The sequence below is a fragment of the Pipistrellus kuhlii genome, unplaced genomic scaffold (assembly GCF_014108245.1).
Source record: "Pipistrellus kuhlii isolate mPipKuh1 unplaced genomic scaffold, mPipKuh1.p scaffold_m20_p_18, whole genome shotgun sequence".
NCBI lineage: Eukaryota > Metazoa > Chordata > Mammalia > Chiroptera > Vespertilionidae > Pipistrellus > Pipistrellus kuhlii.
Window position 1 is genome coordinate 10404423 of NW_023425493.1, and position 23233 is coordinate 10427655.

The 23233-nt window shown below is 49.2% G+C and overlaps 1 protein-coding gene and 1 long non-coding RNA gene across 4 annotated transcripts in view; both read right to left on the bottom strand.

Annotated features, from left to right (window-relative positions):
- LAMB3 (laminin subunit beta 3) overlaps positions 1 to 5252 on the bottom strand; it is a 34960-nt gene extending 29708 nt beyond the window's left edge. The window contains exons 1-3 of one of the 2 annotated variants that reach the window (XM_036442187.2): positions 4970 to 5252; positions 3458 to 3522; positions 2321 to 2475 (exon numbers count right to left, since the gene is read on the bottom strand). In XM_036442187.2, the coding sequence (XP_036298080.1) occupies positions 2321 to 2475; positions 3458 to 3485 (183 nt within the window). In that variant the 5' untranslated portion in view covers positions 3486 to 3522; positions 4970 to 5252. The remainder of the gene's footprint in view (positions 1 to 2320; positions 2476 to 3457; positions 3523 to 4969) is intronic. The other variant, XM_036442186.2, reaches the window with a different exon arrangement.
- Positions 5253 to 7929: 2677 nt separating this feature from the next.
- Positions 7930 to 22868, bottom strand: LOC118721338. 2 transcript variants are annotated; one of them, XR_006741930.1, is made up of 4 exons: positions 22333 to 22868; positions 19246 to 19387; positions 10755 to 10872; positions 7930 to 9656 (listed from the first exon to the last, which is right to left on the bottom strand). It is a non-coding gene; the product is annotated as an uncharacterized LOC118721338 (long non-coding RNA). The 2 variants fall into 2 exon arrangements; XR_004988701.2 differs by lacking the exon at positions 10755 to 10872 and having other exon boundaries at positions 7931 to 9656.
- Positions 22869 to 23233: the final 365 nt, after the last annotated feature.

Sequence of the window (23233 nt, forward strand, 5' to 3'; positions counted from 1 at the left end):
GAGCTACAAAACAGCCGAGCTTTATCGATCCCCAGGGTTGTAAGTCTAGACGTCTCTTTTGCAAGCACCCTGTTCCGCTCTCGAGGGGCGACTTAAAAGCAGGGAACGCAGTTGGCTTCCTGGGGCATCCAAGAGACTCAGAAGGTGAGCCAGGGTGAAGCCAAAGCCCCAGGCCCAAGAAAGAGAGGCTGTCCAGACAGGCCCGGGGCGGAGGGGACGGCCCAGCACTGCGGCCACTGACCTCTCCTTGCTTCCTCTCCCAGAGGTGGATCAGCCTAAGGAAGGGAGACAGAGGTCTCCCTGAAATTTCTAGACATGGCTCAATGGCACAGGATTTTGAGAGGGTGAGAAAAGGGACAGCTACAATCGTTCTATTGCCCAGAAGGCTCAATTCGGCCAGGTCCCCGGATGCTTGTGGAGTAATCTGGGCCCACAGGGAGGCCTCGCCTGATGCTGGCCATCTTACCCAACACTGTCAGACGGTCTTCCCATGTCCAAGTGGGTGAGATGCAGAAACCACAGCCGTCTCTGCTCAGCACATGCAAAGGACAACTCAATACCATCTGTGACTTAAAGTTGCCAAAAGAACACTGGGGACTAGAAGGGCAGTGAGGCCCAGATGCAGTATCAGATACAGTGCCAGGGTCCTGAGGACAAGAACATTCTGGAAAGAGGAAACCCCGGAGAACACAAGTCTCCTTCCTGGCAATCGATCTGTCTCACTCCCTTTCTCTCTCTGTCTCTCTCTTCCCCGCTCCCCCAAAAGGCTGCAGAGACTCAAGGCAAACCACACCCTCACCCACTCCTTCATCCAAACCTGTATTTTGAGGGCAGAAAAAAATGGTCCAATGAGATAAGCCGCTGGGAAACAAGAAAACACTGAGTGATTCAACCTTCGTGAACATGAAAGCAAAGAAGGGCCCCCGTCCTTTTTGAAGTTCCTACAAAAAAAATAATAAACTCCAGAGGCAGTATAGAAGAAAAGTCTAGAAGAAAACTCACAACGGCTCTTTGAACAAATCCATTGCCTTACAGGCGATGTTAACTGGCGTAGCTTGAAGAGTTGGCGCTCCTGGATTCACTCAGCTCGTTTCCTGACTAATCCACTGAGCCCCTGCACCTCCTTGCTAACCTCCCATCACTTCCTCATTTATTTCACTGATCTATGTCCCTCAACAACAGTTTGTGTATTTGTGGGAGATATATATATATATATATATATATATATATATATATATATATATATTATTGATTTTTTACAGAGAGGAGAAGAGAGAGAGAACTAGAAATGTCGATGAGAGAGAAACACCGACCAGCTGCCTCTTGCACACCCCCTACTGGGAATGTGCCCGCAACCAACGTACATGCCCCTGACCGGAATCAAACCTGGGACCTTTCAGTCCGCAGACCGACGCTCTACCACTGAGCCAAACCGGTTTCGGCCCTCAACAAAAGTTTGAATGCTTCCCCCTCTGCCTCGGGGAACCAAGCATTTGGGCCAAGGAGGCTGAGAGGTAAGGAAGTTGGATCTTCATGCGTGAGAACTACAAAGCATAAGAGGTAAGCTCCAGCCTACAGCCATATACTCTTCCACTAGCTCTGTCCACGGCCATCCCCCAATGCTGGCCAAAGAGATGCTGGCCATAGAGTGACCGTGGTGCCACCCAGTTCACGCCCTGGCAAGACACAAGCCCACATCCCAGCGCCTGTGCTCCACTGGCTTTGACTTTGCCCACCAACCATGGCACATCAGACCCTACAGATAAAGCATCTCTACTTGTCTGATCTCCAATCCCCAAGACTTAAATGACTGCCCTGCCCATGCCCAGGGGCTGAGGAATAACGGTCCTGCCTGGGCTCCAGTTTTATGGAGCAGAAGAGAGAATAGAGCTATTCAGCTACTTCTGAGTACCTTTTCTCTTGCCCGCCCTTAAACTTCCTTTATTTTTTTAAATATATTTTATTGATTTTTTTTTTACAGAGAGGAAGGGAGAGAGATATAGAGTTAGAAACATCGATGAGAGTGAAACATCGATCAGCTGCCTCCTGCACACCCCTCACTGGGGATGTACCCGCAACCAAGGTACATGCCCTTGACCGGAATTGAACCTGGGACCCTTCAGTCCACAGACCGAGGCTCTATCCACTGAGCCAAACCGGTTTGGGCCCGCCTTATACTTTCTTGCACCCCTCCCCCAACCTTGGTATGGGGCTGGGCCTATACCAAGTTCACTGTAAATATTCAGTGACCAATGGCAGGCTCCGCACCCCACCCACCACTCCTTCCTCCAGCACCGGAGGCCGTGGCGCTCAGGCCTACCTCGCCATACTGCGTGCAGTATGTCTCAGGCCTGGTCAGTCCGCAGGTGGATGAAGCTCGGAGATGGCGGGTCCTCCCGATGAGCAGGTCCCCAACGGGAGGGTAGCAGGCCCCACGGGAACAGGCTTGCTGGGTACACAGGAAGCTGGGCAAGACTGAAATCACAGGGGTGCTGGGGTTCAGCCTGAAGAGCGGTGGGTCTAGACCAGTTGGTCGGCAAACTCAATGGTCCACAGAGCCAAATACCAACGGTACAACGATTGAGATTTCTTTGGAGAGCCACATTTTTTAAACTTCAACTTCTACTAATGCTACTTCTTCAAAATAGACTCGCCCAGGCCACGGTATTTTGTGGAAGAGCCACACTCAAGATTGCCAAAGAGCTGCACGTGGCTCGAGAGCCGCAGTTTGCCGACCACGGGTCTAGACAGCCACCCCCGCATCCCTAGGGGAAGCAGACATCAACAAGACTAGACCCTCTCCTTCTCTCCTGCTCACACTCACTGGTGAAGGTAATTATTATAATCCTGGTGCTATTAGGCAAAAAAGCTGATTTCATGTTCTGTAACCCCAACTTAAAAAAAGGCGGGGGGGAAAAAAAGGAAAGACAGGCAGCCAACATCCATGGATGACCCTGGCATGTAGCTTTCACGTCAAGCTCCAGACACACGCTTGGCCACCAGGACCCAGTCCACATCTCTCCTCGCTGACAACAGCCCGGAGGAGGGCTGGCTGCTGGCCACTTGTGGGGCACTGGGAGGCGCCTGCATTCTTGCTGCCCCTTATCTGCAAAGCTGCCCCGCATTTTGTGAGCGCCTCGCTCCAATTCACTGGAAATTCCAGAACTTGAGCCATGATGGGACTGGAGCCAGCCTGGGAGTGAGAGGGTGGGAAAGAGACGGTGCAGGGAAGTTGGGGAGCAGAAACCACCCCCAGGTGGGACTAGGAAGACACCTCAAGAGGGGCAGCAAGTCATCTTCCCGAAGGCCTGAAGGAGCAGAGAAACCTCATGGGTGTCCCCAATAGACAAGTGCTCCGGGTTATGCTCACATTGTGGTTATCTGTCCTTCCACCCATAGCTGTCACCACCCTGCTCTGCCATATGACATATCCCAGAGGATGGGAAGGGATACTTACCGAACCACAGGAGAAGGATTGACCTCATCTTCAGCCAAAGGGGTGATCCCCAGAAAGGACTTCACCTGAGGCAGAGCAAAGCAGCCTGGGTAAAGCCACACAAACTGCTAGGGCACACTAGCCCCCTTTCTGTTTCGGGGCTCACGTTTTTTCAGAAGTCTTTCCCTCGGGTCTTGACCTAGGACACCTCTGGGCAGCAGGTACATCTGGAGCCAAAAGCTTGGAAAATGCCAGAGCCCCAGACTGCTGTCCCAGCTGGCATATGACTCATGGGGCGCCCTGGGGGAATGCCATCCCCTCCCGGACTCCAGCTTCCTCCTCTGCAATGGGAGGAACTGCCCCAGGTAGTCATAAGGACAAGGGGAGCAATAAACCTCTGAGCCCTTTGCAGAGAGGTCTGAGGCCTTGTTGCTGCCCGAGAAAGAGGACTGGCTTTCTCAGAGCCCAGCCCACGGGTCCAAAGGCCAGTGGGTCAGATTGGCTGAAAGTCTGGAGGGAGCCCTGTACTTCCATGGGCATGGCCTTCAAACCACCTGGAGGGTCAGGCTGTGGCAGTTAGCTGGAATGTGATGGGGGGCCTAGAGGATTTTATCTAAACCGGAAGCAATCCCAAATGTCTCTAATGATGGGCCAGGGCTGTGCAGGAAGGGGAGGGTTGGAGGCCACAGAGCGGGGACTGAAGGAGGCTGGGGATGGATGGTGGAAGGGTCCTGGAGGCAGGCAGGCCTGCCCAGCTCATGCAACACCCACCTCTGCCTGGGCCTGGGTGCTCACTCTGCTCCTGTCAGCCACAGCTACGTTGGCTGGGGGAGGGAGGCTGGCAAGGCAGGGCCAGAGAGGGAACTGGGGCTCTGCTGGCATCTTTTAAATCACATGTGTCAAACACAAGGCCCGCGGGCCAAATCCGTCCCGCCAGGCCTTGCAATGTGGCCCGCACCGCGCTGTCATCACTGCACTCCGCTGCGTTTCCATCACAATGACAGTTTATGACTGTTCAGTAAACCATTCGGCCCGCGATTTAGGCTGGATTTTAGATTTTGGCCCCTTCTCTGATTGAGTTCGACACCCCTATTTTAAATTATACATCCTAATGCTTTGGACTCCTTCCTTCTAGTCAGTTCCCAGAAGCATCAGGGGCCCAGGGAGGAGACAGGTGACCTGAGGACATACAGCTAACCATGGCCCAAGAGGGAGACCCATCTTCTGGATTAGCCCCAGAGCTGTCTCTGCCCCTCACTCCCAGAACAAGGCCTCCAAAGAGCCCTGGCCCCGCCAGCCCACCCTTCCTGCTGCTCTCTGTGCTCAGGCCCCCATCTGAACTTGCTTTCTGCTTATCAGATGAGAAAAGGCAATGCAAATAGAGGCAGACATTCAATGGAGCCTTTGCAGGTGGCTGGCTCAGGTGAGGCGGCAGGAAGAGAAAGAATGGGGCCCTGCAGCCAGGCCCCAGAGGCCCAGAGCAGAACTCTCCTCCCCGCCCGCCCTCCCGCCCTCACCGGGCAGGAAACATACCTGGCTCCCTGCTGCCACTGTCCTTTCTCCAGATCGCTTCTCCGAGAGCACCCCTGGCGTGTGGGGGGTCTCTGCTCCTGGCTCCCAGTTTTTAAACAACGCCTCACCTCTGGAGACTCCCAGGCTGGGCGTAGCCCACTGCAGGGCGGGCCTCAGGAATCTGGCAGCTGGCACGCCCATTCACCGTCACTGCAGCCCCACAGCCCCGCAGCCCCAGGACAGGACTGGGCAAGTGGGTCAGTCCCAGAGGCCTCGCAGCAAGCCTGGCAGTGCCCGCCTGCCAGTGGGTGCCTTGGGGGCGGGGGGAGGGGGGCTGTGCTGGAGGGAGCATTGCAAACTGAAAGCACTGGGCAAGTATTCAGGGTCATTCCAGACCAGGATTCGGGGGGCATCTGTGGCAGGCACTGTGCTTGGAGGGATCAGCTTCCTCTCGTGTCCTAGACCACCTGGGCAGGAGACCAAGCAGAGGACGCAAGATCAGGGCTTAGAGATGGGGTGTTACAGCCCAGACCTGGCCCAGGCTGGGGGGTGAGGAGACCCAAACCCCCAGGATCCCGGAAAGCACCAGCTCCTCCCCTTCCCCCACGGAGAACAGAAACGGTGGAAAATCCCTTGCTTCTTGGGGAATTCGGGAGAGCCTTAAAAGGCCCCAGCTCATCAGGAAGGGGTCAAGGCCCAGCTCACACGAAGGAAGCTTAGAGGCATGAGTAGGACTAAGCTCTAAATGCCTCCCCTCCGGCTCCCTCCCTGGGCTGGCAGGGAGCCCTAGGGCAGGTAACTACCTGTGAGTCACTGCCCCCAGCCTCGGAGGAGGGCTGGTCTCCTGGCCTCTCCCTGCCGGGCAGGAATGCCAGCCTGGAGGGCCAGAAAACAGGCCCGGCCAGAAAACAGGCCCGGCCACAAGTGGTGGAGGCCAAGGCTGAAGCCTAACTGGACCAACTGGCCCTGGCCCCTCGCCAGGCTGGGGAACACAGCTTCCTTTGTGGGACCCTGGGCCGGCTCCTGGCTCCTGGCCACGGGGGCCGAGCCACTGTAAATGGCATACCAGGCCAGGTCGAGAGAATACCTTTCCCCCCGCCAGGTTAGCGTCTGAGGGCTTTAGAGACTTCTGGAAGGTCACCGGTGCACAGCTTGGCCCTGAGAGCCTGCACTGGCCTTGTTCAGGAACAGCACTGCCTCCAAGTTTCTATTTAAAGGGGACTCGTCACTTGGAATCCTGGCCGGTCAGTCTCTCCCGAGCAGGAAGCTCTCTCCACCATGGAGGGTTCCGTCCAAGGAATCGGTTTGAGAACCCTTTAGGTCCGCAGCATTTCGTGGGTTTTGAGCTGGGCACTTTAACCCTCAGTCTCTAATTCAGCCCAAGACATCTAGGTGGGCAGGAGGAATCATCAGCCAGTGGGTAGAGAGTTGCTTAGATGCATAATGGACATTCCAATAAATGTTAGCGCCTTGACCCATATAAGCATTCCAGTGAAACCTGGCTCAGCCCAACATGCCAGAGTCAGTATAACAGCCTCCCTTCGTTGGCCCGACAAAGCACAGAGACCCTCATGGGGTTCTCAGAGGTGCTGACATCCAGGTGCTGAGGCCACCTGCCTGGCTTCTTCCTCTCCTCTCCTCCAATTCCAGGAAGCTCCCCGCTCCTGGAGCTGCCTGGCCTCTGCCCACCACCAGGAAGGAGGATGTGACAACTGCTCATTGACAGTTAACTCAGCAGAATAGCCGTGTGGCAATCCCAGAAGCTCAGCCCAGGTGGGCCAGGCGGGCAGTGGGCCTCCCCTCTCCATCCCCTCCGACGCCCCTGTTGGGAGGCTGGAGCCAGGTAAAGAAGCCTTTCGTGGCTCAGACACCGCAGGCCAGGGCAAGTCCAGGGAGCGGCCCGGCTTTGCAGGAGGGATTGTTCTGCTTGGGCCTCCCACACGCTGCTGCCAAACCCCGAACAGGGAACAGGTCGTTACTTCTGCCGTGCCCAGGAGCAGCCCGGGCGGCCAGCCGCGCTCCTTAGGGACACGGAGCCCTCCTCCTCCTGTAGATCGAGTGCCCCCAGGACTGCAGGGCCCTGGCACAGGCTTTGAACTTCAGAGCCCAATTTGTCGGGACACAAGAAGCCTAAAGCAGAGCCAGAGGCTGGGCTGGAACCCAGCCAGGGCTACAGGGGAGGCAGGGGCGTGGCTCTAACACGGCAGCCTCCCCTCGGCTCTCTCCCTGCCTCCCCCTGTGCTGCACGGGAACCCTCAGCACTCCGTGCCCACTGAGCCTTGGCTCATGGTAACTGACCCCTCCGGAAAGCGGCTGCCAAGTCATCCTTGACTCCTGACTCCCTCGCCCCCACATCAACCCATCAGGCAATTCTGCTGGCTCCCCTTCCAAAGGCAGCTGGCACCACGGCTACCCTCCCAGCTGAGCCTCTCTGCCAGACTTCTCTAGCGGCCTCCGGTCTGCAGTCCAGCCCCCACACACCAGGTCACCACCTCCCCTGTTCAGAGCCCTGTACCAGCTCCCCATTGCAATCAAGGTTAAAACCAAAGCCCTTAAAGAGACCCCACATGATATGACCCGCCCCCCTCAATCACTCTTCTCCATGACTACTGCTCCCCCCTTACTCCTTCCATTCCAGCCACATGGCCTCTTTGCTGTGCTTCAGAATGAGCCGGCTGCTCCATCTGAGGGTGTTGCTCCAGCTGCTCTCTCCATCTGAACCCCTCTCCCTCCCATGTCTGCAAAGCTAACTCTCCCACCTCTTCTAACTCTCTGATCAAATAGTAACTCCGCAAGGAGGCCCACTCTGACGACCCCCTTTACAATGGCCACTAAGTCAGGTGGGTACAAGACTAGTCGGGGGGATCACTTTGTAAGGTATATATAAATGTCTAACCACCTGAACACCTGAAACTGATATAATACTAAATGTCACCTGTCATTGAAAAATAACAAAATAAAGTGACAGCCAAGCTCCCTGCCCCATTCTTGTCCCTCACCCCAGTACTCCCAAGCCCACCTACCCAACATTATTGGTAGGTTGGGATTTGGGGTTGGGGTTTTGTGGGGTTTTATTTTCAACACTTACCTCCTTCTAACTAACTCTGTAACTTGCCTATCTATCATGCTTATTTTCTGTCTCCCTCCACCACAATGTGGTGTCCAAGAAGGCAGAGATTTTTTGTCCACTTTGTTCACTACTAGTTCTTAACTGCCTAGAAATAACTCCTGGAGCATATTAGGTGTATGACATATGTAGAATGAATGAATTCACGATGAAGAGTAGATCACTGATATGGTTAATGAGTCTCTGTGCCCTTGTTAAATGTAGTTCACTCTCAGAGGGCACAGTCTGGGCTTTCGGTCGCTAGAATGAATAGCTAATAGTATTGTAGTAATTCATACATCAGTCAGCTGCGGGGGTTAGGGGTCGTTTTTTGAGGCAGCTTCCCTCAGATGACAGAACTGCCCCCATGCCAATGCAGGCAGGCTCCTCCTCTGCCTGCTCATCAGCGTTCCTGGCAGTGTCTCTGACAAGGAGAGGAGTGGCATAGGAAGATACTGTCTCCATTATCCATCTGTCGGACCTAAACGATCCAAGTTGCTAACGAGATCAGTCAAGATCTGATCAATGAGATGTCAACGGATAAGGAGCGAGGAAAGGAGGAAAAGAGGATGAAAAGGAGAAAAGAGATGAGGAAGGATACGAGAGCTTGGTGCAGGCTGTGCATGCTGATGCTCAGGTGTTGCAGGAAGGGGCACCAGGTGACTAAGGCGCAGGCCTCACCTCCACACAGTGAGTCACGGCTGAGTCCTTGTCTGTAGGACAGGGTGGGCTCCAGGAGTGGTGCTGAAATTTGCCACGTGACTCAAGCTGGCGTGGCCCTCACTTCAGCACACCCGCTCAAGAGCCCAGACGATCAGTCATTCTTCTGTGCGCCTCCCCAGGAAGAGAGTGGGTCTGCTGTGTTACTGAGCAGACAGGCGCCAGCTCGGGCAGAGGCCAGCAGTAAGCACAGGAAGAGCCTGGGCTGCCTGTCATGGGGGGGACTCTATTCCAGACCCTTCTCTCTACTCCCACTCTCATCTCCCCAACCTGCATGTCTGCCCAACGGACAACCGTGCACATTGGCCTAGGCCTGAGGTCTGGGAGACATCAGGCAGTCAGCCTAAATTAACTACAGCTAGCATTTAGCCGGGTGCTCACAGCATGCCAAGCATTATGTCTATTAATTCAGTTAACGCCCACTACATTTCTTTGGAGGTAGACACTCAATTCCCCTCCCTTTACAGATGGAGAAAATGAGGCACGTTTTCAATAGCTTGGTCCCAGCTAGTCAGCGGTCCCAGACCCTTACCTGTAATTACACCTGACTCTCTGACTCCACCCTTGGGAATCCTTAACCGGAGTTGAGATTCTGAACTTCATGTTTCCCAAACCAAACCAAGACAATCTAAGAATGTCTCTTCGAGTCCTTAATCCAGCTTTTAGAGCCCTGATATTGACTGAGGGCTCCTGGGGAGACACTGCAGAAACATCTAGAACAGAGACCACATTTTGTTTGTTTTCCATACTAACGGGCCCTCTTGTGTGAGCTCAGCTGGAGAAGGTGCTGGCCCCCAGACCCCTCATCCCAGAGACTCTGATACATACCCTCAGGGTTTCCCCTCCCAACAGGAAGCCACTGTGAGTGAGGACAGCAGCACCCTAGAAGGAGTGAGAAGACAAGAAGGTGACCAGACAAACATCACCGTGAGCTGATAAACTCGCACAAAGGGCGTGATGACCACAAAGGGGGTGATGACAGATAACACAACTTCCTCCTTCACCCCAGGAAGGGAGATCCCCTCCCCTGAGGTCAGGCCCTTGAGTCACCTGGGGCGGGGGGCACTCAACTCCTTTTGTTCTATCTCCCGGGTACCCCCCAAAGTGTCCTACCCCCTCCCTCCTGAGGGGTACAGCCAGGGCAGCCTGCAACTCAGTGGAGTCAAATGCTGGCACATGGCTGGCTGGCTTCCCAGAGAAGAGGGAGGAGTATCTTGGCATTTCTCCCACCATCACTGCCCTACCTTCCTCTGGCAGACAGGCCAGCTCATGACCACACCCCCTCCTCCACCCCCAACCACCTCTACTGCCTTGCCTGTGCCCTCTGGAAATTAGTTTCTAAGTCCATCCTTGTGACCTTTCATCAGCATGACCCTGCAATGCCTGTGGCCACATGAGGTCTGTGCTTGAACTTGAACCTCTCTTCAATCCGAGACCTAGCTTCAACTCTGTGGCTCCATAGAAGCATGACCTTAGCCCCTCTAGGGCCTCAGTCTCATGATTCATAAAGGTGTTGGGCCGAAACCGGTTTGGCTCAGTGGATAGAGTGTCGGCCTGTGGACTGAAAAGTCCCAGGTTCGATTCTGGTCAAGGGCATGTACCTTGGTTGCAGGCACATCCTCACTAGGGGGTATGCAGGAGGTGGCTGATCAATGATTCTCTCTCATCGATGTTTCTAACTCTCTATTCCTCTCTCTTCCTCTCTGTAAAAAGTCAATAAAATATGTATTTAAAAAAATAAAATAAAATAAAATAAAGGTGTTGGATTTTTCTGGTTCTCAATGCAGGCCACCCCTCAAAATTACTTCCAGAGCCTGTAAGACCATATCTGCAGGCCAGGCCCCACTCAGGGGTTGCATTGGCCTGCAGAGGGGCAGGACATTCAATGTTTGCCAAGCTGCCCTAAGGCCCCCTCCAGCTCTAGGATACTGTTCTCAGGGGCTGGTGGGTTGGGACAGCAGTGAAAAGCTTGGACTTGACCCTGAGAGAGGTGAAGCTTCAAGTCTGCTTTTGCACTCACCAGCTCTGACCGTCTGACAGTGGAGCTGCAAAGCAAGCTGCCTCCAATGGGAACAGTTAACAATCTACCTCGTGGGTCCTTGTAGAGACAGAAGACAACAATGTGTGTACGTAAACCTCTCAGCCAAGTGCCTGGCCAGGTGCTGCTCTATAATGGGTGCCTGTCCCCATGTGTGTGCGCCACACAGAGGTGTTTGGGGCCATGATCAGCAGCCTGTACAGTTGTTCTACCAAAAAGCAAATATCACTCCCAGGCAGACGTTTCACAGCTCACTCACAGGGCAGTGAGAGGCCGGGCTGCTCCCTTCAGGTGGCCCCAGGTTCCAACCTGAGAATCTGTGCTCTGTGCATTCCACTCTGCCCCATACAGGCTGCAGGCTCTCAGGAGCCATGACCTGGACCAGAAGGAAAAACGCGCACTCCGGGGGCAAACTGAGCTCCCCAAGAAGGGCCACCCATGCTTCTGGCCTTTCTGAACAGGGGAGGACAGAAGGTGGGGCTAGGGGCTGTTTACAAACAGAGGACAGAGGAGTGAGTGGCTTCAAGCGTAAGAGTGACATAGATTTATGGCATAGTCTTATGGCCTCGGGTGTTAGTAAAACTGGAGTCCACACCTGCTTAAGATAAAGAGGCAACGCCCTTCTGGACAGCACGTGTGTTACTTAGCTTGGGGCAGTTGTCCGGCAAGTGTGAGGCCTACAGAGAGAAGGCACTTTCTCTTCCTGGGGCCACGGTGAACAGTTTAGTTTGTAAAACCTGAACTATCACAAGTTTGCCCTTCTGGAAAACTTTGGAAACAGAGACAATGAGATCTCTGCAAGTTGCACCCAGAGGGTACATATCTGTGAGGCATACATGCCACTCCAGTTTCTAAGGGAGAAACCACTGCGGGGTCAGACAAATCTTCAAAGAGATAATTCCAGTTTGTTGGGGGGTGACCAACCATTCTAGTTTGCCAGGACTCTCCTCGTTTAAGCTCTGCAAGTTCCGTGTCCCAGGACACCCTTCAGGCCCAGATCAATGCTCACTTGGTTGATCACTGATAGTTCTTTTCTCCCAGACGAGTTTAAAAGTATTACCTCATCTCCTAACCAGTTTGGCTCAGTGGATAGAGCGTCAGCCTGCAGACTGAAGGGTCCCAGGTTAGATTCTGGTCAAGGGCACATCTCCAGTAGGGGGTGGGCAGGAGGCAGCTGATTGATGTTTCTCTCTCATCAATGTTTCTAACTCTCTATCCCTCTCCCTTCCACTCTGTAAAAAATTAGTAAAATATATTTTAAAAAATAAATAGATAAAAGTGTCACCCCAAATGGCTCAGTGAAGGTGCATAATGATCTGAGAAAGTGAAGCTGGCTCTGAGTCCAGGAAAAACCTGGATGGCAACATCACATGAGAACAGAACTCTCCCATAGGCAAGAACTCGGGAAGCTCCTGTATGAATGTTAGCCATCTTAGTAAAGCTGTCCTATTATTATTATTATTATTATTATTATTATGTTTTTATTTATTTCAGAGAGGAAGGGAGAAAGAGCTAGAAACATCAATGATGAGAGAGAATCATTGATCGGCTGCCTCCTGCAAGCCCCCTACTAGGGATTAAGCTGACACCCTAGGTAAGTGCCCTAGCTGGGAATCAAACCGTAACCTCCTGGTTCATAGGTCTAAGCTCAACCACTGAGCCACACCAGCCGGGCTAAAGCAGTCTTTTTTTGTGGACTTGAGGAAAGAAAATAGTAGCCAAAAGGACTTTTGTTTTGGAGACTCTATTCCTGCTGCTATGAACTGATGACAGGAGGCTTTTCCCAGCCAGAACACACCACAGACCCATACCAAGCTTATAGATGCATTAACACCTCTGTCTTTTTCAAGTCAAATACTGTTAAAACAGGTTGCCCCTTCTTGACTTGGGGCTATTCTTTTTTTTTTTTTTTAAACGTATTTTATTGATTTTTTACAGAGAGAAAGGGAGAGTGATAGAAAGTCAGAAAGATTTGATGAGAGAGAAACATCCATCAGCTGCCTCCTGCACACTCCCCACTGGGGATGTGCCTGCAACCAAGATACATGCCCTTAACTGGAATCAAACCTGGGACCCTTCAGTCCGCAGGCCAACGCTCTATCCACCGAGCCAAACCAGTTAGGGCATGGGGCTATTCTTAAAGTGAACATGCACATGCACACTTACACACAGGCACACATGTAGAAACACTCAACTTCCTTGCACTTTTACCTATGACATATTGTCTTGTTAGTTTTGGCCTGATGCTCCATTTGCTAAATTGGATTTGAAATGCACTTTGACCTGTACACACTACATCATCTCCAGATTAAAATCCAGAGTCCACAGCCAGGCACCTAGGGTCCTGCTGAGAAAAGCTGCATTTCTGGCCCTAGCACTCAGCTTCCTTCACTCAAGTGCTCTGATTCAGCTATGCTGTTCCCCTGACCACACTTGGACTTGAGCCACCTGGCTCTCTCTACACTGCCCTCTCTACCTCGGTGTCCTTGGCTAAGTCCTAAATCCAAGACATGCTTCAGGTTCCTGGGCCAGTGATGGCTACTCTGCTGTTCTCTGTCAATTCTTCCCAAACACCAGCAGCAGAACTTCTCGATACCATTCCATTAGTCATCAGTTCTGTTCTGCTGTGTGAATCCCTTCTGTGTCAGCTTGACAAAAAAAGTTTTGCAACTTTTAGTTATTTTGTGATTTGTCCCCAAACCTGGATTGCAAACTCTTTGACAACAAGGACAACTCTTGCTCACTCTTTTTACCCCTAATGCAGTGCAAAATCCAGTGTTTGCACATAGTAAGTGCTCAATAAATAGATATTGATTTATTAGTATGGATCCTTAGGGCAAGGGAAAACCCAACAGATCATACAACCTCTCTGAGCATGTCCTCGGGTGAGAATTTTTTTTTAATGGGATAAAAGATGGTTTCCATGTTTGGGACTTTAGGAATTGGATGGAAAGTGATGCCATTTACCAAGAGGGATAAGACTAAGAAAGGAACAAGAATTTTTGTAAATAAAAAACATGAAAGAATTTCTTTTTGTGCGTATTAAGTTAAAGACACCCATTGGCTATCTAATAAGAGCTACCTATTAGACAGCTTAATATGTAAGCCTGAAGCTCATGAGAAAGAAACAAACTTCAGGGTCATTATCGTATGGAACGGTGCTGTCTAATACAGTAGCCATTAGCCACACTGATGGGGTCATTTAATTAAAATTTAGATTAATTAAAATTAATTAAATTATCCATTCAGTTTATCAGTCACTTAGGTCAATTTCAAGTGTTCAATATTGGACAATGCAGATATATAACATGTTCGTCATTGCTGAGAGTTCTATAGGACAGCACTGAGCCTCCCGCCAGGGAACTGAGGAAATCATCTAGGAAGTGGTTCACCATTCTGGCTTACACATGAGAGTCACCCCAGGAATTCAGAGTCGATTCATCTTGGGGAACTCCCAAGATGAATTTGTAAAACAGTCCTTTATAAAAGCTCCCAGGATGACTAAAGTGGAGCAGGGCTGAGAACCACTAACTTAGGAATATAATGCAGGCAGAAGGGAGGGGTCATGGCAGGACACTGGGGTGCCCCAACAGTAAGAGCAGTGACTCTCTAACTTGGCTGTACATTAGAATCACTTTTAGACTTTTAAATATTGCCCTAACCAGTTTGGCTCCGTGTATGGAACATCAGCCTGTGGATCGAAGGATGGAGCATCAGCCTGTGGATTGAAGGGCTCCAGGTTTGATTCTGGTCAAGGGCACATATCTCAGTTGCAGGCCCCTCCCCGGCCTGGGCCCTGGTCAGGCTCCTGCAGGAGGCAACCAATCAATGTGTTTCTCTCACATCGATATTTATCTCTGTCTTTCCTTCTCTCTGCAGCTCTCTCTAAAAAGCAATGGAAAAAATATTCTTGGGTGAGGATTTAAGTAATAAAAAATAATAATAATAATAATAAATATTACTGATGTCTGCATCCTGCTTAGAGGGATTTCTGATTTCATTGCTCTTCGTGTTACCTGGTTTTCAGAAATTTAAAAAGCTTCCCAATGTTTCTAATGTGCATTCAAGGCTGAGAGCCACTGATTGAAAGAGGGTAAGATATAACAAAGGAGACCTAGAGAGAAGGCACTAATATAGTAGGATGGAAAATAGTAGAGCGCAGTGTACCTAAAGCAATAACTAAAAATAAAAAGGAAGAAATTATTATATCTGTTGGATGCAAAAAGTCACTTCATTCAATAAACAGCCTGCAGTCTATTAGATTTTGGGGGTGGATGGGAATGGAAACCATATGGCAATGGGTAAAAGAGTGAATGGGTGATGAAGAAACAGTTGCAGTGATTGTAGACAACTGAAAAATAGGTTTAGTTATGAAGAGGAGCAAAGAACCATGCAACAGCTGGATAGTGATTTGGGGTCATGGACTAGATAGACTTTTTCAGATATTAGAGTATGCCCTAGGACAGTGGTCAGCAAACTCATTAGTCAACAGAGCGGCAAACCATGGCTCGTGAGCTGCAGTTTGCTGACCACTGCCCTAGGGCCTAGACGGTTTGGCTCAGTGGATAGAGCATCAGCCTGTGAACTAAAGGATCCATTCTGGTCAAGGGCACATGCCCGAATTGCAGGCTCAATCCCCAGTAGGGGGCATGCAGAAGGCAGCCAATCAATGATTCTCTCTAATCATTGATGTTTATTTTATTTATTTATTTTTTTAAATAAATTTTTATTGTTCATATTATTACAAATGTTCCTTTCCCCCCCCCTTCTCACCCCACCCTCTGCCCTTTCCCCACCCCCCATTGTCCTCATCCATAGGTGCACAGTTTATGTTCAGTCTCTTCCCACATCCCCCTCTCCCCTTTTCCCCAAGAATAAACAGTTCACTCCCCTTCCATACCTCTGATTCTATTATATTCAACAGTTAATATTGTTCCTCAGATTTTTTTTTTAGTTTCCTTGGTTTTTAGATTCACTTGTTGATAGTTACGTATTTGTTGTTCATAATTTTTATCTTTATTTACTTTCTCTTCTGAAAGAACCCCCTTCAGCAATTCATATAATTCTGGTTTGGTGGTGATGAACTCCTTTAGCTTTTTTTTATTAGTGAAGCTCTTTATCTGACCTTCGAATCTGAGTGATAGCTTTGCTGGATAGATTATCTTTGGCTGTAGGTTCTTGCTATTCATCATCTTGAATATTTCTTGCCATTCCCGTCTGGCCTGCATGGTTTCTGTTGAGAAATCAGCTGACAATCGTATAGGTGCTCCATTATAGGTAACCACCTTCTTTGCTCTTGCTTCTTTTAATATTCTCTCTTTGTCTTTTGCTCTTGGAATCTTAATTATGATTTGTCTTGGTGTGGTCCTCTTTGGATTCCTTTTGTTTGGAGTTCTGTGCGCTTCCTGGACTTGTAAGTCTAATTCTTTCACCAGGTGGGGAAAGTTTTCTGTCACTATTTCTTTCAGTATGTTTTCGATATCTTGCTCTCTCTCATCTTCTGGGACCCCCATAATTCTGATGTTGGTTCGCTTGAAGTTGTCCCAGAGGTTTCTTACATTATCTTCAACTTTCTGGATTCTCTGGCCTTCTTGTGTCTGCAGAGGAGTGTCTTCTGGCTCTTTATGTTCCAAATCTTTGGCTTGATTCTTGCGATCTTCCATTCTGTTTTTAGGACTCCATAAAATATTTTTTATTTCAGACAATGTATTCTTTATTTCTTGTTGATCCCTTATTATTTCTAGTTGATCCCTTTTCATATCCTCATAGGTCTTGTTTATTTTATCGGCCTTTTCTAGGAGATTCTTGAACATCCTTATAAGTGTGGTTTTGAACTCTATATCCAGTCACTTTTTGTCCTCCATTTCTTTCGTTTGTGATCTATTTGGTTTAGGCATTTTCGCAGGCAGCTTTCCTGATGGGGCAGGGTTTCAGGGTGGAGCCTACAGCCTTGGCTTCCGTCAGCCCCGCCCTATGCGACTCCTGAGACTCAGGGTCCTTCAGTACTTGTTGCGAGCGCCTCTGAGAGAAAGGTGCCCTTGATTTTCGCCTGCTGCCAAACTGTCTATGCTCTCCCCCAATGAGTCCGGTATTGGGGTTCAGTTCAGTTGGTAGTGGGATTGGAGGTGGCGTTCAGAGCAGTCTGGAGCCCCTGTCTCCTTCCCGTCAGGGCAATCCCGCAGCACAGCCGGCCGGCCCTTCTCTGTGCACAGTGTGCGCGCCTCCAGGACCTCCTTTCGCCGCTTCCCCGGAGTCCCGCCTTACAGCTCGGCTCCCTATGGATGAGCCTGGGTCCCCGGGGTCTGGCCTAGAATTGGGGTTCAGAGCAGTTGGAGCTGGGCCCAGCACAGTTGGAGCTTTTCTCTCCTTCCCGCTTGGGACCGCCAGCCAGGCACTCGGCCTCCCTCCTCTCTGGCTCTGTCCTCTCCACGCACGCCGCGTGTCTCCGTACCTTGGGCTTTTACAGCTCCTCCGCGCTTCCTTCTGGTTTTCTCCTTGCTTCTTGTTGTAGAATTTCCAGTCAGTCGACTTTCCTGTAGTTCTGAGTAATGTCCATTTTATATTTTAGTTGTATTTTGTTGAAATTGTTGTGTGCGGCTGCGGCTAGTTGCCTACCCGAGCAGCCATCTTGGATTCTCCAATCATTGATGTTTATATCTCTCTCTCCCTCTTCCTTTCTGAAATCAGTAAAAATATATGTGTGTGTGTGTGTGTGTGTGTGTGTGTGTGTGTGTGTGTGTGTATATATATATATATATATATATGAGTATATTTGTATGCTAACAGAATACTATAATGAAAGGAGAAAATAATTATTTAACAAGGGGAGAAATATGCAGGAAGTTCACTCCCTACCCAAAATCCATACCCTCCTTCCTTCCTGCTAAAGATCTCCAGTATTTTTCCAGTATTCGGGGCAGTTGTCCTTTCTCCAGCTCAGAGATTAGCTTAGACGTGTGGTTCTCAAACTTTAGCATGTACCAGAATTACTTGGAGCATTCTTTACAACAAAGATAGCCTGTCCTGCGTGCGTAATTCAATAGGTTTGGGCAGGAGCTCAAGAATCTGCATTCCTCCCAAGTTCTCAGATGATGTTGCTGCCGCTGCTCCCAAGGACAGCCTTTGAGACTACTGGTCTAAGCTCACGATGGTAATCCTTTCCTTCAAGTAGTCTTAGGGATGGGCATTCATCCCAGTTCTGGCCATGAAAGGAAGTCTCTGGAAGGATTCTAGGCAAGCTTTCTTTGGCAATGAACAAGAAAGAACATCCTCTCTCTTTTCACTGGATGTTGTCATATTGAATGAAATGCCTGGCACTGTGGCAATTACCTTGGAACCAACATGTGAAGACTATAATAAGTCTCCATGCTGGGGATATAAGATTGAAAAGATGGAAAGAACCCGGGTACTTGATAATATTACACTACCGAATGAATTGATTCTGAAATCCCCTCTCAGTAAAATCATGTATTTTTCTTATTATTATTGAATTAGCTTTTCTTACTTGTAGCCTAAAGCAACCTGAGTTTTTCATGGACTCCCAAAACCTTAATTAGATGCGTCTGGATTAGATGGAGGGACAGTTCTTTATAAAAAGAATCAGGGATGCTTCCTCCCTGGTAAAGTGACAGAAAGTAGAGCAGATAGATTTGGTGTTTGGAAAATTAAGTGGTTCCTGTCTGATTCTTTCTATTTCACTGGGTCATGAGGTGTCTGTGGAAAAATCTTTTTAGAGAGTAATAAAGATAAGTGACTTGAGTAACACAATAAATTATAACAGATTGCCCTTTTGAGATTTGTGGTCTTAAATTCACAGAAAATACAATCGGCCTGAACGGATAATTTACTCCAGCAATAATAAACTACTTAGGTATAGATTGACATAGAGCAGATAGCTGACTGACTCCAACGATAGTTAAGTCTTTCTGGATAAAAATAAAAGAAACAGAGAAGGTCAAGAGAATTCAAGGTGACAATGGACCACAGAATCAAAGCCAGGTTCTTCCCATCCTGGTTAGTCTTCCTAGTCTTTGTCAAGTTTGTTGTTGCTGTTTGGTTAATCCCCATCCGAGGATATTTTTACATTGATTTTTAGCAAGTGTGGAAGAGAGAGGGAAAGTCAGAGAGAAACATCAATGTGCGAGAAACACACTGATTAGTTGTCTCCCGCACAAGCCCTAACCAAGGCTGGGCCAGGGAGGAACCTGCAACCAAGGTACATGCCCTTGACTGTAATCGAACCTGGGGCCCTTTGGTCCACAGGCCGATGCTCTATCCACTGAGCCAAACCTGCTGGGGCTTTGTCAAGTTTGAATGAGTTTTCTCCTGTCAACCCAACAAGAGCTCATAGCATGCAGCTTGTATTAGTTCTCCATCGCTACCTAGCAAATTACCACAAACTTATTAGGACAAAATGCACTCACATGAACTCACACTTCTGTAGTCAGATGTCTGGCACAGTGACTTGGGATCTCGTGAAGCTAATAAATCAAGTTGTCTGGTGAGCTGCATCCTCATCTGGATCTTGGGGGTCTTCCTTCAAGCTGATGTCATTGCAGAATAATTCAGTTCCTTCCTGGGGTAGAAAGGAAATAAAATCAAGAGATGCTTAAGAGGCTGGATGACAAGTCTTGGTGAATGTTTAAATGAGAGGTGACAGAGGGGGAGACAAATAAAGGATGGCTCCCAGGCTTAGGGCCTGAGCTACTCGGTAGACAATGAAGCCTACAATAAAAAAAGATGTTGGGCCCTAACTGGTTTGGCTCAGTGGATAGAGCATCAGCCTGTGGACTGAAAAGTCCCAGGTTCAATTCCAGGCAAGGGCATGTACCTTGGTTGCGGGCACATCCTCAGTGGGGGATGTGCAGGAGGCAGCTGGTCGATGTTTCTCTCTCATCGATGTTTCTAACTCTCTATCCCTCTCCCTTCCTCTCTGTAAAAAATCAGTAACATATTTTTTTTTTAAATATGGTGGTGCAAGTTTAAGGGGTAGAAATGTTGAATTTGGCTTTACACCAGCTTGACACCTGCCCGATATCCAAGTGGAGATGCAGCACAGACAGGGGAGGCAGGATGAGAGCTCAGGTTCGTATGTCATCTGCATGGAAGCAGTAATGGGAGTCTTGGGAGAAAACTAAATCCCCAAAAGGAGTGTATAGAGTAAGAAAAGAGGCCCCAGCACTGGGTCCTGAGAAATGCTGACATTTATAAGTCTTATAAAAAGCAAAAGTGAGTCCTAATTGGTTTGGCTCAGTGGAGAGAGGGCCCCCTGAGGACTGAAGGGTCCCGGGTTCGATTCCAGTCAAGGGCATGTAGCTTGGTTGTGGGCACATCCCCAGTAGGAGGTCTGCAAGAGGCAAGTGATCAATGTTTCTCTCTCATCGATGTTTTTAACTCTCTATCCCTCTCCCTTCCTCTCTGTAAAAGCAATAAAAAAAAAATATCAACAAGAAAAAAAGCATAAGTGAGAAAAAGAACTGAGGAGTGTCCAGAATAGGGCAGGAGGGAAACTAGGAGATTATAACATCCTGGAAGCCAAGGAGAAGGAGTTTCTAGACAACGGGAGTGGTCAGCAGTTGCTAGGCATATGCAGTTGATCATTTATGAAATTGTTCAATATTTGGCTCTTGCCTGCCATTGCTTCATTTCCTTCATTTCCCAAAACCCATCCTTTATGCTCTAACACTAGTCTTGCCTCACTTCTCCTGGACCATGTGATGTTTTCTCATACATCCTCCCATTTTTACATGCAGTCCTTTCTCATTTCAACCTCCCAACCCTGGCACCCACTCTACCCCAGAGTTCCCTGGTGGACACTATCCATCCTTTAACACCCTAAGCTGCTCATCCACTCTCGGGCCTTCTTTGACTACCACCTTCCTGAATTGAATCAATATATTTCTCATTCTATTCTTTGTATACCAGGCAAATACTAGTATTTCCATTATTGTGCCTATCCTGGTATGATGTAACAACTTATTTAATGTCTGTGTCCTCAACTAGAATATGAGCTACTTTGAGGCAAGGACAATTTCGTATTCTGCTTTTATAACTATACTTAACACGGTATTGAATACATAGCTAGCATCAACAAAGGTTTTTGGACCTTATTGTTGCCTATACGTCCCCCCCGGGGAATGTGAATGTCCTGGGCTAAGATAAAAGACCATGACATGCCGAAACCGGTTTGGCTCAGTGGTAGAGCGTCAGTCTGTGGGCTGAAAGGTCCCAGGTTCGATTCCGGTCAAGGGCATGTACCTTGGTTGCAGGCACATCCCCGGTGGGAGGGGGGGGGTGCGGGAGGCAGCTGGTCGATGTTTCTCTTTCATCGAGCTCTCTATCTCTCTCCCTTCCTCTCTGTAAAAAATCAATAAAATATATATTAGGGGGGGGAAAAAAGACCATGACAACTGCTGACATGGAGCAGGAGGTAAAGACAACTGAATAATAAAAGAATAATAACTGAATCAATAACGGATTGATTACTTCATTTGAGCCAGACCACTAAGCCTTTATAGTGGTCTAGCTCACTCAAGCCTCAAATAGGGGCTACCATCTTATAGGGGCTCCCATCACTCTCACTTCACAGATAGGAAAATGGAGGCTGGAGAAGGTAAGTCACTTTTCCAAGGTCAGACCCTGGGAAGAGGAGCTAAGACTTAAAGGAAACCAAATCTGCTTGGCTCCAGATCCTTGTACTCTCAAGTCCAGCTGATATTTGAGCTGGGGGAAGTCCCTTGTGCCAGTGGCAGTCTGTAAAGTATAGCGCTGCGATTCAGACGTGGTATGTGGGCAGCAGGGTGCCCATGGCTACCCAAGGCTCCTAGCACATGGGCATGCACCAGCAGCTCGTGGGTCTGTGTGACCAGGAGCCATGAGGGACAAAAGCAGAAAGTCTGTTCCTCAGAGTTAACTTAACAAGGTCCTGGTGTCCCAAGAGCAGGCTGGAGGGGTGCCCAAGAGTGAGCCAATAGCTGCCACGTTGTCAGACACTAAGCTGGGAATGCAAGTGAAAGGTGAGGAACCCAGAGTGGAGGGAACTAAGCCAGGTTGCCAGGGCTTGGGTAATTATAACCCTAAGGACAAGCCAATGTGCCCAAAATAACTTCCCGAGAGAGTCTTCACTGAGCCTTTTGCAGTCTCTGTCCCAGGACTGACTTCCAGGTCTGTGAAACCAGCATGGATTGGGCCCCTATTATATGTTCGCACCAGGAAGGGAACAAAAAGCTGGTCTAGCACAGATTCCGGGCCAAGCCCACGGGAAACGATGGCGAGCTGCATGGCACCGTCCACCACACAGTGCCAACCTGCGCAGCACAAGACACAGAGGCGGCTGCAGTCCATAGAAAGGAGCGGTCAGGGACCACTGGCACAGGCGGTGGTGGCTTCTTGGAGCCCATGAGTTGAAGGAGGGAAGACAGAATAGAAAGGGATCAGCATTCCAGGGAGAAAGAAGCGTACAAGCCAAGGGGAGGCAGCAACAATGCAAACGAGTGACTTCTTGGGCTGTGAGAAACCCACCTGTGGAGCTCAGGGTTCTTGTTGGAGCTGAGAAGGGGAGAAAGATGAGTAGAGAAGATCAGATCACAGAAGCTCTGGATTCCAAGAATATTGGTCAAGCAAATTCAACACGCAGAATCCAGAAATTCATCCTGTGGGTGAGAAATCACCTGAGGCTTCACATAGGCAATGAAGAATAAAATGTAATTTAGGAAGATTTATTCGGTTGTACTGTTTGAGATGGATTTGTGAGGAACTAACAGCAAACTCCCCCCATATACACACACCACCACCACCAAAAAAAAAAAAGAAAATGCTGAATGCTTCTTTGAGCATGCGCTAAAAATCTTACATGGTTCCCCACACACCAGGCCTCACAGGCCAGTGAGAACGACATTCATTAATCCCATAGTCACCTATGAAGCATCTACTATGTACCAAGAAATTTACTGGGCCCTGGAGACCTAGGGAAGAAATAAACAAAGTCCTGGTCCTCATGAAGCTCATTTTCCAAAGAATATGGAAGACAACTCAAAAAGCAAACCAATAATCATCTATCTATACCAGTGGCCGGCAAAATGCAGCTCTCAAGCCACTTGCGGCTCTTTGGCCCCTTGAGTTTTTAGCAAAGGCCAGCTTAGGAGTACCCTAATTAAGTTAATAACAATGTACCTACCTATATAGTTTACGTTTTAAAAAGTTGGCTGTCAAAAGAAATTTTAATCATTGTACTGTTGATATTTGGCTCTGCTGAAGAATGAGTTTGCTGATTACTGATTTATGCTAATAAAAGGGCAATATGCTAATTAGACCAGGTAGACCAGACGTCTTCCAGGTGTCCTTCTGAACAAAGCTGCAGTCACTGCGAGGGCCAAGGAAGGCAGGCAGCTGTGGCAGCATCAGTGGGGTGATGGGGCAGCGC